At 42.9% G+C, this 15008-nt stretch overlaps 1 protein-coding gene and 1 pseudogene across 1 annotated transcript; one reads left to right on the top strand and one right to left on the bottom strand.

The window, feature by feature from the left end:
* Position 1: 1 nt before the first annotated feature.
* On the bottom strand, positions 2 to 3393 carry LOC118367897 (lymphocyte activation gene 3 protein-like). Its single transcript, XM_035751625.2, has 8 exons — positions 3102 to 3393; positions 2811 to 2943; positions 2323 to 2531; positions 1817 to 2077; positions 1379 to 1684; positions 928 to 1185; positions 478 to 599; positions 2 to 375 (listed from the first exon to the last, which is right to left on the bottom strand). Exons 1-8 carry the CDS (start codon positions 3145 to 3147, stop codon positions 265 to 267), a joined length of 1446 nt encoding a protein of 481 aa, XP_035607518.1. The 5' UTR covers positions 3148 to 3393; the 3' UTR covers positions 2 to 264.
* A 9746-nt stretch (positions 3394 to 13139) lies between these two features.
* On the top strand, positions 13140 to 14756 carry LOC118367895 (39S ribosomal protein L51, mitochondrial-like; annotated as a pseudogene).
* Positions 14757 to 15008: the final 252 nt, after the last annotated feature.

The raw sequence follows: 15008 nt of genomic DNA, 5'->3' as shown, positions 1-15008 counted from the left end.
GAAGTGTTTAGATAATTGTATTCTCAGTGATTCATTACATTACAAAAGTCTAATAGGTGGTTAAGGTGCCGGTAGTGAAAAACAAGGCATACATATACAAAATCAATCACATTTCAAATAAAAGATCAATCACATGTTTTTTGTGAAAGTAGGAAAGAAACTGCTACAATTGTCTGCACTGAATTAATATGTACAAATACCACAATCTCACAACTGATCATAGACATGTCAAATGATTTCAAATGTCATATTGCAGAGTCTCCTCTATTTGGAGATCTCATCTTCTTTCACTCTGTTCCTCTCTCTGTCCTCTCTCTCATTAGCAATGGTGTGAACAATGGTCTCCAGGGCAGGGTACTGCAGGATCAGCTTGCGCTGTAGAGGAAATTAAATGACTATTACATAAACCTTTTAAAAACGTATTTTCCATGTCAACGCGGATTTAAGGAGAACACACACAGCTGTAGTTGAACGTACCCTCCGATAGTTCCTGTACATCTGCACCAAGACCAACAGCAGCACCAAGAGGAAGAAACCCAGGCCGGCTACCATGGCAACATTACTGGAAGAACCTGTTTCATTATCTCCCATCAGACGACCTGATCAACCAAGACAGAACAAGGACAGACTTTAGTTTACGGTTGAGCAATTTAGCAGACACTCTTATCCAGAGCAACTTACAGGAGCAATTAGAGCTGAGTGCCTTTCTCAAAGGCACATCCACAGATTTTTCACTTAGTCGGCTTGGGGATTCGAACTTCGGTTACTGACACAACGCTCTTAACTGATAGTCTACCTTCCGCCCCTGTGTCTAATTATGACATTTTTTAAAACATATTGGTGATATTATATTTGTTGCATTTGAATTGTGTCTGCATCTACCTAGATCCATGCAAATAGACAGTGAAGTAGGCAGATAGGACTTACTCATCAGATGTAGGTGGTATGTCACGCTCCCCAGAGCTCCTTCTTTCCCGTGGAATCGACAAGCCCATTCGCCAGAGTTCCTGTCTGACACTTTGTTGATCCCCAGGACCCTCCCTTTCTGGACGGAGCTCTCTGATTGGGTGCCATTGAGGTCATAGGTCACTCGTACCCACTCGTATTCAGTGACCTCGCTGGCATCGCTGAGGTGACAGGTCAGTGAGACTGGGGCCTTCTGGGTAGACGGTGAGTTGCTGAGCACTGAGTAGAGCGAACACACAGGATCATCATTAGCATTGTGATTGCTAATTCTAAAGCACCATTTTCACATCTCATCTCAAACGTTTACCTTCAATGTTTGCCATTTTGCAGAACGGGGCAACTCACTTTAGGCATTCAAATGAGGAGACTGCTACAATATCATACCATCATCCATTTTTTATGCCTGGCTCACCTTGGGCAGTCACCAGCTGCATCTCCCTTGCTACCCGGCGCCCCTCCACTGTCCCTGAGCACCTGTACCTGCCCCCGTCGCCCTGCCCCACTTGCCCCACACCCACAGACCTGTCCCAGGGAGGGAGGGATAGCAGGGAGGTCAGGTTGAAGGAGGGTGGGAGTGGGAGAGCAGAGCCAGAGGTGTCCAGTCTCTCCCAGGCTGTGTCTGATGGGGTAAGTCCAGTGGAGAACACACAGGGGAGGGTGACAGCAGACCCCACCTCAGCATACACCTTGGCACTGGCACTGGAGGGGTTAACGATACCTGAGCGAGAGAAGAGATGGGGGAAGGTGATGGTTAGGAGAGAAGGGAGGAAGACATAGAAAACTTCATATTAACCATCTTCAATATATCAGCTGCATTTGAATGTTTTATTCCTTCCAAACATGACCTCACCTCTCACTGTCAGGGCCGTGGTGGCCTTCCCTTGTTTCCTCCCTTTATGCACTACACAGCTCCAGTTACCCATCATGCCTGCAGATGCCTTGCTCTCCAAAACATTTGCCTGGTTCTTTGAAAGGACATCATCTGCACTCTCAGGGTAAACTCGCTTCTTGTTGAGCATCCAGCTCACTGTCGCCTCCTGTGGCCATGGAGAGACACTGCAAGTGATCGTCATTTTGTTGCCCTCCACTGGAGCAGGTGGGGAGATGGATACTGTGAAAGAAAGACATGGGTAAGTAAGAGCAATGAGATGTTAATAATATTCACAGGTTTATGATATGTGTGACTGTATGATAAACAGCAGATAAATATAGTTATACCTTGTTATTACAGCATGTAAATATCACTTTAAAAATAACTGTAAATATCACTTTAAAATGACTGTAAATATCACTGAAAGTTAATTTAATTGTCCACATGGTATTTCATATAAGTTACTGTCTATTTTAGCCCCTTACCTTTGATGACCCTGAGGAGGATCCTCTTAGAGAGGATTTTCTCGCCGTCCTGCACCATGCAGGTGTACTTCCCACTGTCCTCCTGCCTCACCTCCTTTATGTACAGGCTGTAGTCACCAGCTCCAACCTCTGAATGGGGACATCGAACACGCTGGGCAGCTCCTATTCCCCAGTGCTCCAGTCCACTCTTTCCCTTTCTCCATACTGTCCTGAGAGAGAGGAAGAGATGCTATGTTTCAAACATGACACTTGTATTGTACAGACATACAGATCAATAGCAATGCATTGCTATGCTCTCCTATAGAACACTGTCAATACAGAAAAATGTATTAAGAGATCAAGAGAAAGAAAGACCAGGATAGAGAAAGATGAAAATGGGAATCTTTGAGGATATTGGAGTCACACAGGTAGACAGAGACAGAGAGGATGAGAGAGATGAATAAGGAGGAGAGCATGAAAGACATGGACCGAGAGAAAGGCAGTCGTACCCCTCAAGGTCCTTGCTCCAGAGGACGACGGCTGCAGAGGCGGAGGGAGAGCGACACGTGCAGGGTAACACTGCCTGGGACCCTGCCTCTGCGAACATCTCAGTATACTCAGACAGACACTGACACCGACCCCCTGAACAAATACACATACTGTCTGAATAAACACACATACCCAATCCTCCATCCGTAAGTACACATCAAAGATTGTCATAACATTTCTTTAAATCAGTTTAAATTGCAACACATTTTCATTTAAAAAACAATGACTACAGATCATCTGTAAGATCTCACCTGTCACTAACATGGATGTTCCCAAGAGGAGGAGATACTGCCACATGGTCTCTTCTTTTCTCTTTTCTCCTTCCTTCTGACGTTTTGATCAACAGAATGTTGTTGCAAACCTAGCTTAGTATTTTCTCTCTGTGTCCCTCTTTGATCTCTCTTCTGTTGTGTGTGTTTCTGTCAATTTGGGGTGGGTATATAAAGGCCTGTAGGTGTGAGTTGTGGGAAGAGGGAAGAGGGAGGTGTCTAAGCAGGTAGTCCCTCTCCTGGTCATGTGACATGAGCAACGAGGCGGTCTTTGATGCGGTTTGTGTCAGTCTCACTGACGCAACATGGAAACTGTCAGCCACACAAACAGGGAATCCTACATGCTTCCTCCCACGGATTCTCTCCCCCCCTCTCTCTGCCCCCTTCTCTTTCTCTCTCCCTTCCCCTTATTTTCTCTCTCTCCCTCTCCCCTCTCTCCCTTCCCCCCAACTTTCTCTTTTTCCCTCCCCCCTTTCTCTCTCTGCTCAAGTTCTGCAAAGTTGAATTGTATATGTTACTCTACCTTTAATTACCTTACAGATACAGAGGGGTATAAAAAAACACTGTATCACAAAACATACATCATATCATCAGAAACATGCAGTACTGTAATACACAGTATTTATATATCCATTGACAGAGTGACCCATTCATTTGAACCCTGCATTTAGTGTATCTATTGTATTTCTACTTAGTGGAACTTACAGGAAGTACAGGGTTGCCGAAAGTGTGCACAGTCAAACCACTGTATCCTTCCACATTGATCAACATGCAGTTCTCACTGCTGAAAGTTACCAGCTCACCAGCATACATGGGAGGACAGGGCCGGTTCCAGTAATGCAAGTCATTGAATGGTGGTTGGCTTTGTTTTGATGGAGAATACATGATGATGATAGTGATTTCCATCTCCCTTTATGTCCATTTCTTTCTCGCTCTCTGCCTCAGTCATACAGGGCTATTCTGAAGCTTAGGGACAATATTTGAGTTTATAGTATCAGGTTCCCATCATACCAACTATACTGCTCTATAGTTTCAGACAGACCGACAGACAGATGTTAGACGGACAGACAGATCCATGTTGGACGGGCAGGCAGATAGATAGATAGATGAAAATGTGTGGGTGGACACCCAAGAGTTATTTGTGTTCTTGTAGCAGCCATATTTTCCCCTGGTTCAGACAGTAGTGAATCTCTCTGTGCTGGATACATCTTTTTATCTCATCTATCAACCCCCTCCCCCACCACTCTCTTCAAAACCTCAAAACATTTCCACGTAAACCTGTTGAAATCACAGGCTGTGTGTTTTTGGCCCACATTTGGTGGCTCAGTGAGTACATTGGGACCACAACCCCCACCCCCTCCTTCTCTCTCTTTTTTGCTGGCTTTCGGGGTCTGTGAATCAGATTCGTGAGGTGGTCTTTCCTCCTGCTGATCTTTAAATGTACATACTGTATTTAAATATACAGTTAGGCAGTGATGAGGGAAAGTCTTAAACAGACAGATGCCCCTCACATGGAAACAATAGATGACAATGATAATGAAAAAAACCTACAGTATGCAAATCAACATGAAGTCGGAAAATATTTCAACTCGATATCTTCAGTAGAAATGTTTCAACAGGATAACTCATTTGTTCCTGTCCCTCTCTCTCATCACGTCACATCACTCAATCTCGATCTCAATCCAGCACACTGATGTTAAAAAAACTATAAGAATTAAAGTTCAAATCACTCTTAATTGTGCATAGCATTTTGATGTTGAATTTTGTATTTTAATTAACATTTTGTGTTTGAGCTGTGAAATATTTCAATACACTTCACATCAGTTGACAGTTGACAGTTGACAGTGCACCAATGAATGAAATTGAAATGAATGAATTAAATTTTATTTCCGTGTCAAATTGTCAGTTGGCAACCCATTAATTGACACATAAACAAACATTACAATAATTCACTGTGATAATTCACTGATAATTCTTTGTCCGGTGTTCTCTGCAGTGCGCATCGCATAAAGAGTAAAAAAAAAACATCATAGTAAATAAGGTAATCCAAACAATAATTATATCCCTAGAGCAATTCAAAATATACATACATACATACCAATAAATACAGAAAAATGAAACAGAAGGCATTTGAACCCAGTCTGGCCATGTCAGTAGACTGACATGGCCAGTATTTTACTGGCAGCTGAGAGGAGGCAGATGAGTGATGAGATAAACTAGATTCTGTCTGCTGAAAGAATGTACAGAGCCTTCAGAAAGTATCACAGCCCTTGATCTGTTCCACATTTTGTTGTGTTACAAAGTGGGATTCAAATATATTTTATTGTCCTTTTTTTAAACTCTAATGTCAAAGTGGAAGGAAACTTCTTACATTTATAAAAAATAAATATTAAAAATAAAACACTCATACAGTATATCTTGATTAGATAAGTAACCACCTGAATCAATCAAATCAAATCAAATGTATTTATATAGCCCTTCGTACATCAGCTGATATCTCAAAGTGCTGTACAGAAACCCAGCCTAAAACCCCAAACAGCAAGCAATGCAGGTGTAGAAGCACGGTGGCTAGGAAAAACTCCCTAGAAAGGCCAAAACCTAGGAAGAAACCTAGAGAGGAACCAGGCTATGTGGGGTGGCCAGTCCTCTTCTGGCTGTGCCGGGTGGAGATTATAACAGAATATGGCCTAGATGTTCAAATGTTCATAAATGACCAGCATGGTCGAATAATAACAAGGCAGAACAGTTGAAACTGGAGCAGCAGCACAGTCAGGTGGACTGGGGACAGCAAGGAGTCATCATGTCAGGTCGTCCTGGGGCACGGTCCTTGGGCTCAGGTCCTCCGAGAGAGAGAAAGAAAGAGAGAATTAGAGAGAGCATATGTGGGGTGGCCAGTCCTCTTCTAGCTGTGCCGGGTGGAGATTATAACAGAACATGGCCAAGATGTTCAAATGTTCATAAATGACCAGCATGGTCAAATAATAGTAAGGCAGAACAGTTGAAACTGGAGCAGCAGCATGGCCAGGTGGACTGGGGACAGCAAGGAGTCATCATGTCAGGTAGTCCTGGGGCATGGTCCTAGGGCTCAGGTCAGTTGAAACTGGAGCAGCAGCATGGCCAGGTGGACTGGGGACAGCAAGGAGTCATCATGTCAGGTAGTCCTGGGGCATGGTCCTTGGGCTCAGGTCCTCCGAGAGAGAGAAAGAAAGAGAGAATTAGAGAGAGCATATGTGGGGTGGCCACTCCTCTTCTGGCTGTGCCGGGTGGAGATTATAACAGAACATGGCCAAGATGTTCAAATGTTCATAAATGACCAGCATGGTCAAATAATAGTAAGGCAGAACAGTTGAAACTGGAGCAGCAGCATGGCCAGGTGGACTGGGGACAGCAAGGAGTCATCATGTCAGGTAGTCCTGGGGCATGGTCCTAGGGCTCAGGTCAGTTGAAACTGGAGCAGCAGCATGGCCAGGTGGACTGGGGACAGCAAGGAGTCATCATGTCAGGTAGTCCTGGGGCATGGTCCTAGGGCTCAGGTCCTCCGAGAGAGAGAAAGAAAGAAGGAGAGAATTAGAGAACGCACACTTAGATTCACACAGGACACCGAATAGGACAGGAGAAGTACTCCAGATATAACAAACTGACCCTAGCCCCCCGACACAAACTACTGCAGCATAAATACTGGAGGCTGAGACAGGAGGGGTCAGGAGACACTGTGGCCCCATCCGAGGACACCCCCGGACAGGGCCAAACAGGAAGGATATAACCCCACCCACTTTGCCAAAGCACAGCCCCCACACCACTAGAGGGATATCTTCAACCACCAACTTACCATCCTGAGACAAGGCTGAGTATAGCCCACAAAGATCTCCGCCACGGCACAACCCAAGGGGGGCGCCAACCCAGACAGGATGACCACAACAGTGAATCAACCCACTCAGGTGACGCACCCCCTGCAGGGACGGCATGAGAGAGCCCCAGTAAGCCAGTTCCTTTCTGTAATAGGGTTAGAGGCAGAGAATCCCAGTGGAAAGAGGGGAACCGGCCAGGCAGAGACAGCAAGGGCGGTTCGTTGCTCCAGAGCCTTTCCGTTCACCTTCCCACTCCTGGGCCAGACTACACTCAATCATATGACCCACTGAAGAGATGAGTATTCAGTAAAGACTTAAAGGTTGAGACCGAGTTTGCGTCTCTGACATGGGTAGGCAGACCGTTCCATAAAAATGGAGCTCTATAGGAGAAAGCCCTGCCTCCAGCTGTTTGCTTAGAAATTCTAGGGACAATTAGGAGGCCTGCGTCTTGTGACCGTAGCGTACGTGTAGGTATGTACGGCAGGACCAAATCAGAGAGATAGGTAGGAGCAAGCCCATGTAATGCTTTGTAGGTTAGCAGTAAAACCTTGAAATCAGCCCTTGCTTTGACAGGAAGCCAGTGTAGAGAGGCTAGCACTGGAGTAATATGATCAAATTTTTTGGTTCTAGTCAGGATTCTAGCAGCCGTATTTAGCACTAACTGAAGTTTATTTAGTGCTTTATCCGGGTAGCCGGAAAGTAGAGCATTGCAGTAGTCTAACCTCGAAGTGACAAAAGCATGGATTAATTTTTCTGCATCATTTTTGGACAGAAAGTTTCTGATTTTTGCAATATTACGTAGATGGAAAAAAGCTGTCCTCGAAATGGTCTTGATATCTTCTTCAAAAGAGAGATCAGGGTCCAGAGTAACGCTGAGGTCCTTCACAGTTTTAATTGAGACGACTGTACAACCATTAAGATTAATTGTCAGATTCAACAGAAGATCTCTTTGTTTCTTGGGACCTAGAACAAGCATCTCTGTTTTGTCCGAGTTTAATAGTAGAAAGTTTGCAGCCATCCACTTCCTTATGTCTGAAACACATGCTTCTAGCGAGGGCAATTTTGGGGCTTCCCCATGTTTCATTGAAATGTACAGCTGTGTGTCATCCGCATAGCAGTGAAAGTTAACATTATGTTTTCGAATAACATCCCCAAGAGGTAAAATGTATAGTGAAAACAATAGTGGTCCTAAAACAGAACCTTGAGGAACACTGAAATTTACAGTTGATTTGTCAGAGGACAAACCATTCACAGAGACAAACTGATATCTTTCCGACAGATAAGATCTAAACCAGGCCAGAACATGTCCGTGTAGACCAATTTGGGTTTCCAATCTCTCCAAAAGAATGTGGTGATTGATGGTATCAAAAGCAGCACTAAGGTCTAGGAGCACGAGGACAGATGCAGAGCCTCGGTCCGATGCCATTAAAATGTCATTTACCACCTTCACAAGTGCCGTCTCAGTGTTATCAGGGTCTAAAACCAGACTAAAACCAGACTGAAGTATTTCGTATACATTGTTTGTCTTCAGGAAGGCAGTGAGTTGCTGCGCAAGAGCCTTCTCTAAAATTTTTGAGAGGAATGGAAGATTCAATATAGGCCGATAGTTTTTTATATTTTCTGGGTCAAGGTTTGGCTTTTTCAAGAGAGGCTTTATTACTGCCACTTTTAGTGAGTTTGGTACACATCCAGTGGATAGATAGCCGTTTATTATGTTCAACATAGGAGGGCCAAGCACAGGAAGCAGCTCTTTCATTAGTTTAGTTGGAATAGGGTCCAGTATGCAGCTTGAAGGTTTAGAGGCCATGATTAGTTTCATCATTGTGTCAAGAGATATAGTACTAAAACACTTGAGCGTCTCTCTTGATCCTAGGTCCTGGCAGAGTTGTGCAGACTCAGGACAACTGAGGTTTGGAGGAATACGCAGGTTTAAAGAGGAGTCCATAATTTGCTTTCTAATAATCATAATCTTTTCCTCAAAGAAGTTCATGAATTTATCACTGCTAAAGTGAAAGTCATCCTCTCTTGGGGAATGCTGCTTTTTAGTTAGCTTTGCGACAGTATCAAAAAGGAATTTCGGATTGTTCTTATTGTCCTCAATTAAGTTAGAAAAATAGGATGATCGAGCAGCAGTAAGGGCTCTTCGGTACTGCACGGTACCGTCTTTCCAAGCTAGTCGGAAGACTTCCAGTTTGGTGTGGCGCCATTTCCGTTCCAATTTTCTGGAAGCTTGCTTCAGAGCTCGGGTATTTTCTGTGTACCAGGGAGCTAGTTTCTTATGAGAAATGTTTTTAGTTTTTAGGGGTGCAACTGCATCTAGGGTATTGTGCAAGGTTAAATCGAGATCCTCAGTTAGGTGGTTAACTGATTTTTGTCCTCTGGCGTCCTTGGGTAGGCAGAGGGAGTCTGGAAGGGCATCAAGGAATCTTTGTGTTGTCTGTGAATTTATAGCACAACTTTTGATGGTCCTTGGTTGGGGTCTGAGCAGAATATTTGTTGCAATTGCAAACGTAATAAAATGGTGGTCGGATAGTCCAGGATTATGAGGAAAAACATTAAGATCCACAACATTTATTCCATGGGACAAAACTAGGTCCAGCGTATGACTGTGACAGTGAGTGTGTCCAGAGACATCAATACATGTTAGAATCACCTTTGGCAGTGATTACAGCTGTGATTGTTTCTGGGTAAGTCTCTAGGAGCTTTCCACACCTGGATTGTGCAACATTTGGCCATTATTCTTTTCAAACTTCTTCAAAGCTCTGTCAAATTGTTTGTTGATCATTGAATATATTTACATGCACATAAATAATTCAATATTAAACTGATTATGGCTGTAGGCCGAGTATGGCAATACTCATGTAAACACTTTAACCAATCAATCAAATGTATTTATAAAGCCCTTTTTACATCAGCAGATGTCACAAAGTGCTATACAGAAACCCAGCCTAAAACCCCAAACAGCAAGGAATGCAGATGTAGAAGCACGGTGGCTAGGAAAAACTCCCTAGAAAGGCCGGAACCTAGGAAGAAACCTAGAGCAGAACCAGGCTCTGAGGGGTGGACAGTCCTCTTCTGGATGTGCCGGGTAGAGAGGAACCAGGCTCTGAGGGGTGGACAGTCCTCTTCTGGCTGTGCCGGGTAGAGAGGAACCAGGCTCTGAGGGGTGGCCAGTCCTCTTCTGGCTGTGCCGGGTAGAGAGGAACCAGGCTCTGAGGGGTGGACAGTCCTCTTCTGGATGTGCTGGGTAGAGAGGAACCAGGCTCTGAGGGGTGGACAGTCCTCTTCTGGCTGTGCCGGGTAGAGAGGAACCAGGCTCTGAGGGATGGCCAGTCCTCTTTTGGCTGTGCCGGGTAGAGAGGAACCAGGCTCTGAGGGGTGGACAGTCCTCTTCTGGCTGTGCTGGGTAGAGAGGAACCAGGCTCTGAGGGGTGGACAGTCCTCTTCTGGCTGTGCCGGGTAGAGAGGAACCAGGCTCTGAGGGGTGAACAGTCCTCTTCTGGCTGTGCTGGGTAGAGAGGAACCAGGCTCTGAGGGGTGGACAGTCCTTTTCTGGCTGTGCCGGGTGGAGATAGTACATGACCAATAAGGCCAGAGTTTGAATATCTTGAAGAACACTTTCATGGATGACCAGCATGGTTATTCAGAGGTTGAGACAGCAGGTGTGGTAGAGAGAGAGGTAGAATGTCAGGTGAACAGGTCTTGGCAGCAGCACGACCAGGTGTACTGGGGACAGCCAGGAGTCATCAGGCCAGGTAGTACTAAGGCATGGTCCTAGCGCTCAGATCCTCTGGGAGGGGAGGGAGAGAGAGAGAATTAGAGGGAGCACACTTAAATTCACACAGGACACCAGATAAGACAGGAATAATATATATATAAAAGACTGACCCTAGGCCCCGGCACATAGATTATTGCAGCATAGATACTGGAGGCTGAGGCAGGGAGGGGGTCGGGGGACACTGTTTACAGTGCATTAGAAAAGTATTCAGACCCCTTGACTTTTTTCAACTTTTGTAAATGTTTTAAACAAACTATTATATTAATCTGACTGCCCATGCAACTATACTCGTTGCTAGACAACCAAGTTACTCAAGTAAAAGTGAAAGTCAGACAGTAAAATACTACTTGAGTAAAAGTATAAAAGTATTTGGTTTTAAATAAACTAGTAGCTAGGTAATGTTACTAGGCTGTAGCAATATGTTGGTCGTGTGCTGTACAATTTCTTATTTAGTTAGCTAGCTAACGTCAGCTATTTTACCTTTCCAGAATGATTAACGACCTCTATGTATCAAACGTAAAAGTTTAAATAATTTAAGATTCCTTATATTCATCAAAACAAAATGTATTTGTCACATGCACCAAATAAAACAGGTGCAGACCTTACCGTGAAATGTTTACTTACAAACCCTTAACCCTCAATGCAGTTAAGAAAAATAGAGTTAAGAAAATATTTACTAAATAAACTAAAGTTACACAATAACATAACAATAACGAGGCTACAGTATATACAGGGGGTACAGGTACCTAGTCAATGTGCTGGGGAACAGGTTCGTAGAGGTAATTGAGGTAATATGTACATGTAGGAAGGGGTAAAGGGGAAAAGCAGACAGAACAATTTTCTTGTTTTAAAATGTATGGATAGCCAGAGGCACACTCTAACACTCAGACATTATTTACAAAAGATGCATTTGTGTTTAATGAGTCCGCCAGGGGCAGTAGGGATGACCACGTGTTCTCTTGATAAGTGCACAAATTTTACCATATTCCTGTCCTGCTAAGTGTTCAAAATGTAACGAGTACTTTGGTTGTCAGGGAAAATGTATGGAGTAAAAATGACTATATTTTCTTTAGGAATGTAGTGGAGTAAAAGTAAAAGTTATCAAAAATAAAAATAGTAAAGTAAAGGACAGATACCCAAAAGAACAACTTAGGTAGTACTTTAAGTATTTTTACTTAAGTACTTTACACCACTGAGTACACTGTGTGTGCAGAGAATAATTCCAAAAAGCCAGTTATTTGGAACAATGATACACCGGGCTGTAAAGTCTCAATAAATGCCGCTATTCTTCTCTCAAACTGTTTAGTTTGAATGTTTTGGTTTTTAAATACTCGGGCTTGGGTTTTTAAATACATTTATTTTATTCAATTTCTTACCTATCCACAATACTAATTCATATCACAAGTTATTATTGATAGGCTATCTCCTCTGCCATATTACATGAGACATTCTTTATATAAACATTCCAAAATGGCCTTTCCTATACATTGCACTTGTGCAAATGCTTTGTAAACCCGGCCCGTAAAATTTACCAAAATCATGTGGCATCCTGCAATATTTTCATAACATCTGGGCGTGCATAAGTATCAGAAGTCAATATAGGTGTAGGGCCATCAATGAAATGTTGTTATATTTTTTGTAATACGTGTTTTTAATTTTTATTTTCCGCTGAAGGACACTGACGTCAAAGCAGAACTGAAAATTAGACCGAATTCATTTCTGCTGCGCTTGCTTCTTTGAAACAGACGCCCCTTATTCCATTCAGCTGTTTTTGTTACAGTAAGACTGAAACAACACAGCGTGTGAATGAGTCTTCATAGTGTTTATGCGTATGTGGTGGGTGAAAATGTATGAAGTGAATGTATCCACCTAGTGGATAAAATGTAGACTACAGTAGTTCACTTTGTAGACCTATAAAAAAAGAGAGCCCTATGAACAGATAATTGTTGATGCGGATGTTTAGGAGTTGTACGTTAAATGCGCGTTGCATCTTGGGAATCGTAGTAACATGGAGGTGCCCGTTTGTCACGCATGACTTTATACATTTCGAAGCTTTAAAACGTAAATTTCGATTGCCTTTGATTTTATTATCATATTAGATTGACGAATACAAGGTCATAAAGACGTATAAAGCTTCGGGGAAACACGGTATTGCCTGTTTGCTACGCTAGCTTTGCTAGGTCAACTTGTAGGCAAAGAGGAACAGCATTTTATTCTAGCTAACATTACCTTTTGTTTTTGCAAATATTGTACAAAACTAGTAGCTAGGTAATGTTACTAGGCTGTAGCAATATGTTGGTCGTGTGCTGTACAATTTCTTATTTGAGTTAGCTAGCTAACGTCAGCTATTTTACCTTTACAGAATTATTAACGACCTCTATGTATTTCAGGTAAGCTATGTCTCTGTTGAGAGGGTTGCTGAAGGCTTGCCACTCCACACAACCAGACAGTTAAGCACTGGTAGGTAAGATTAACACTGGTAGGTACATTGCAATTCAGATGGAATGTTTTGTAGCTGCGGCAGGTTGCCTAGTTGTTAGAGCGTTGGGCAAGTACCAGAAAGGTTGCTAGTAGGAATCCCGAGCTGACAAGGTAAACATCTGTTGTTCTGCAGTTAACCCACTAGGCTGTCATTGTAAATAAGAATTTGCTATTAACCTGACATACTTAAATAAAATACAAATTTCATAATGATAGGCCTATTTTGCGTGCTCACAATTTTCCAACCAGGGCCCTGTGAATTTGATACGTCGTAACAAGAAGTTTTAATGTGTGTACTACAAACAGGACACTGATACATTAGGTGTCATACAATTGTTGTTTATACTGTAGCATTAGTCAGTATTATAGTTCTTGTCAGTTGAAGTCTATTGGTACTGAATGTAGCCCAGCTAATGAGATCAAAATGTGTGTTTCAGGTGTGTGCTGTCCAGTCCATATGAATGCCATTCCTGAGCTGAAGAAGGTGGACTGAGAAGAGGAGCATGTTTGGGGTTTATGACAACATAGGAATTTTAGGTAACTGGGAAGTTATCAGTTTCAAATCAAAGCTCATTTGACATGATGTCAAGACATTGAGTTGATGCATAACTTTAATATCTTTATGAAAGTGCTGCCCAGTCTCTTGAGACTCGAATCATTTCAGCAACATGACGCTGTCCTCTGGACTAACTTAAAATATACTCTTGGTTACCAGGTAGATATGAAAATGGACACATGCTGAAAATGTCACTTTTGCCCCCCTGCTAAAAATGTCATGTAAGGCTTCTACCATATTGCCAGTTGATACAAAATGGTACAGTGCTGTTTTTTGGGGGTTAACCAAAACACACACACACACACACACACACTGCTATAACAGGCCTTACATCTCTAACGTGTTGTCTGTAGGTGACTTCAAAGCCCACCCTAAGGACCTGATCGTCTGGCCGGTCTGTGTGAAGGGTTTCCATGGCAATGAGCTGTGCAGCGTCTGATGAGGAAGAAGAGGATGGTGGGGAACAGGATGATGACACAGGACAAACACGACATAGAGAAGAGGATCCGCTTCCTCTATCGACACTTCAACCGCTTTGGGAAACATCGCTGATCTGATCTGGGACTGAGCGGTCTGGCTAACAATGCTAAACGACTACTGTACTAACAACCTGCCCACTGGACCACATTCAGACTCTAAAGAGAGAAATGTGAGCTACTCAGTTATGCCACTTAGATTTATATCAGCCCCTTATACCATTTGGTAGCCACCTTTTCTTATATCCTTATTGGGGTAAGAGGAAGCTGATTGCAATTTGTTTTTTACTTTTGACAGCTGGAAAATGGTTGATTAATTTAGTGTTGTTAGCACTAAATCAACACTCAACTGTAAAATACATCTTTTGAACCATTATGAACTCCTAGAAGTGGAAATATACACAAATGTTTGATGCTCTATGATCTGTAAATGTTATCACATTGGGGACTAATGTAAGTAATGTTGTGGGTATGATAATAAACAGAAGCTTGTCATTACATTTGAGTGATTTTATTGTAAGGCCGCATTAGTATTTGACCTAAAGGTAGTTAGTCATTTTGACCTAAATTGTTGATCCATGTGACTGTGCCAATAGCAGTAATTTATAAAGTTATATATTCAATAATCAATCAGTTGACCAGATATGAATTTGACTAAGCATTCTCCATATTAAATTGCCCCACGGCCTGGCAAGCCCGTTTTCAACGCAACCAATGGGGCTATATGGCTCCATACCGCAGCTCCATACC

Source organism: Oncorhynchus keta, chromosome 31 (genome assembly GCF_023373465.1).
Source record: "Oncorhynchus keta strain PuntledgeMale-10-30-2019 chromosome 31, Oket_V2, whole genome shotgun sequence".
NCBI classification, from domain to species: domain Eukaryota; kingdom Metazoa; phylum Chordata; class Actinopteri; order Salmoniformes; family Salmonidae; genus Oncorhynchus; species Oncorhynchus keta.
Note: the sequence above shows the minus strand (reverse complement) of the source record. Positions and strands in the feature narration are given on the sequence as shown.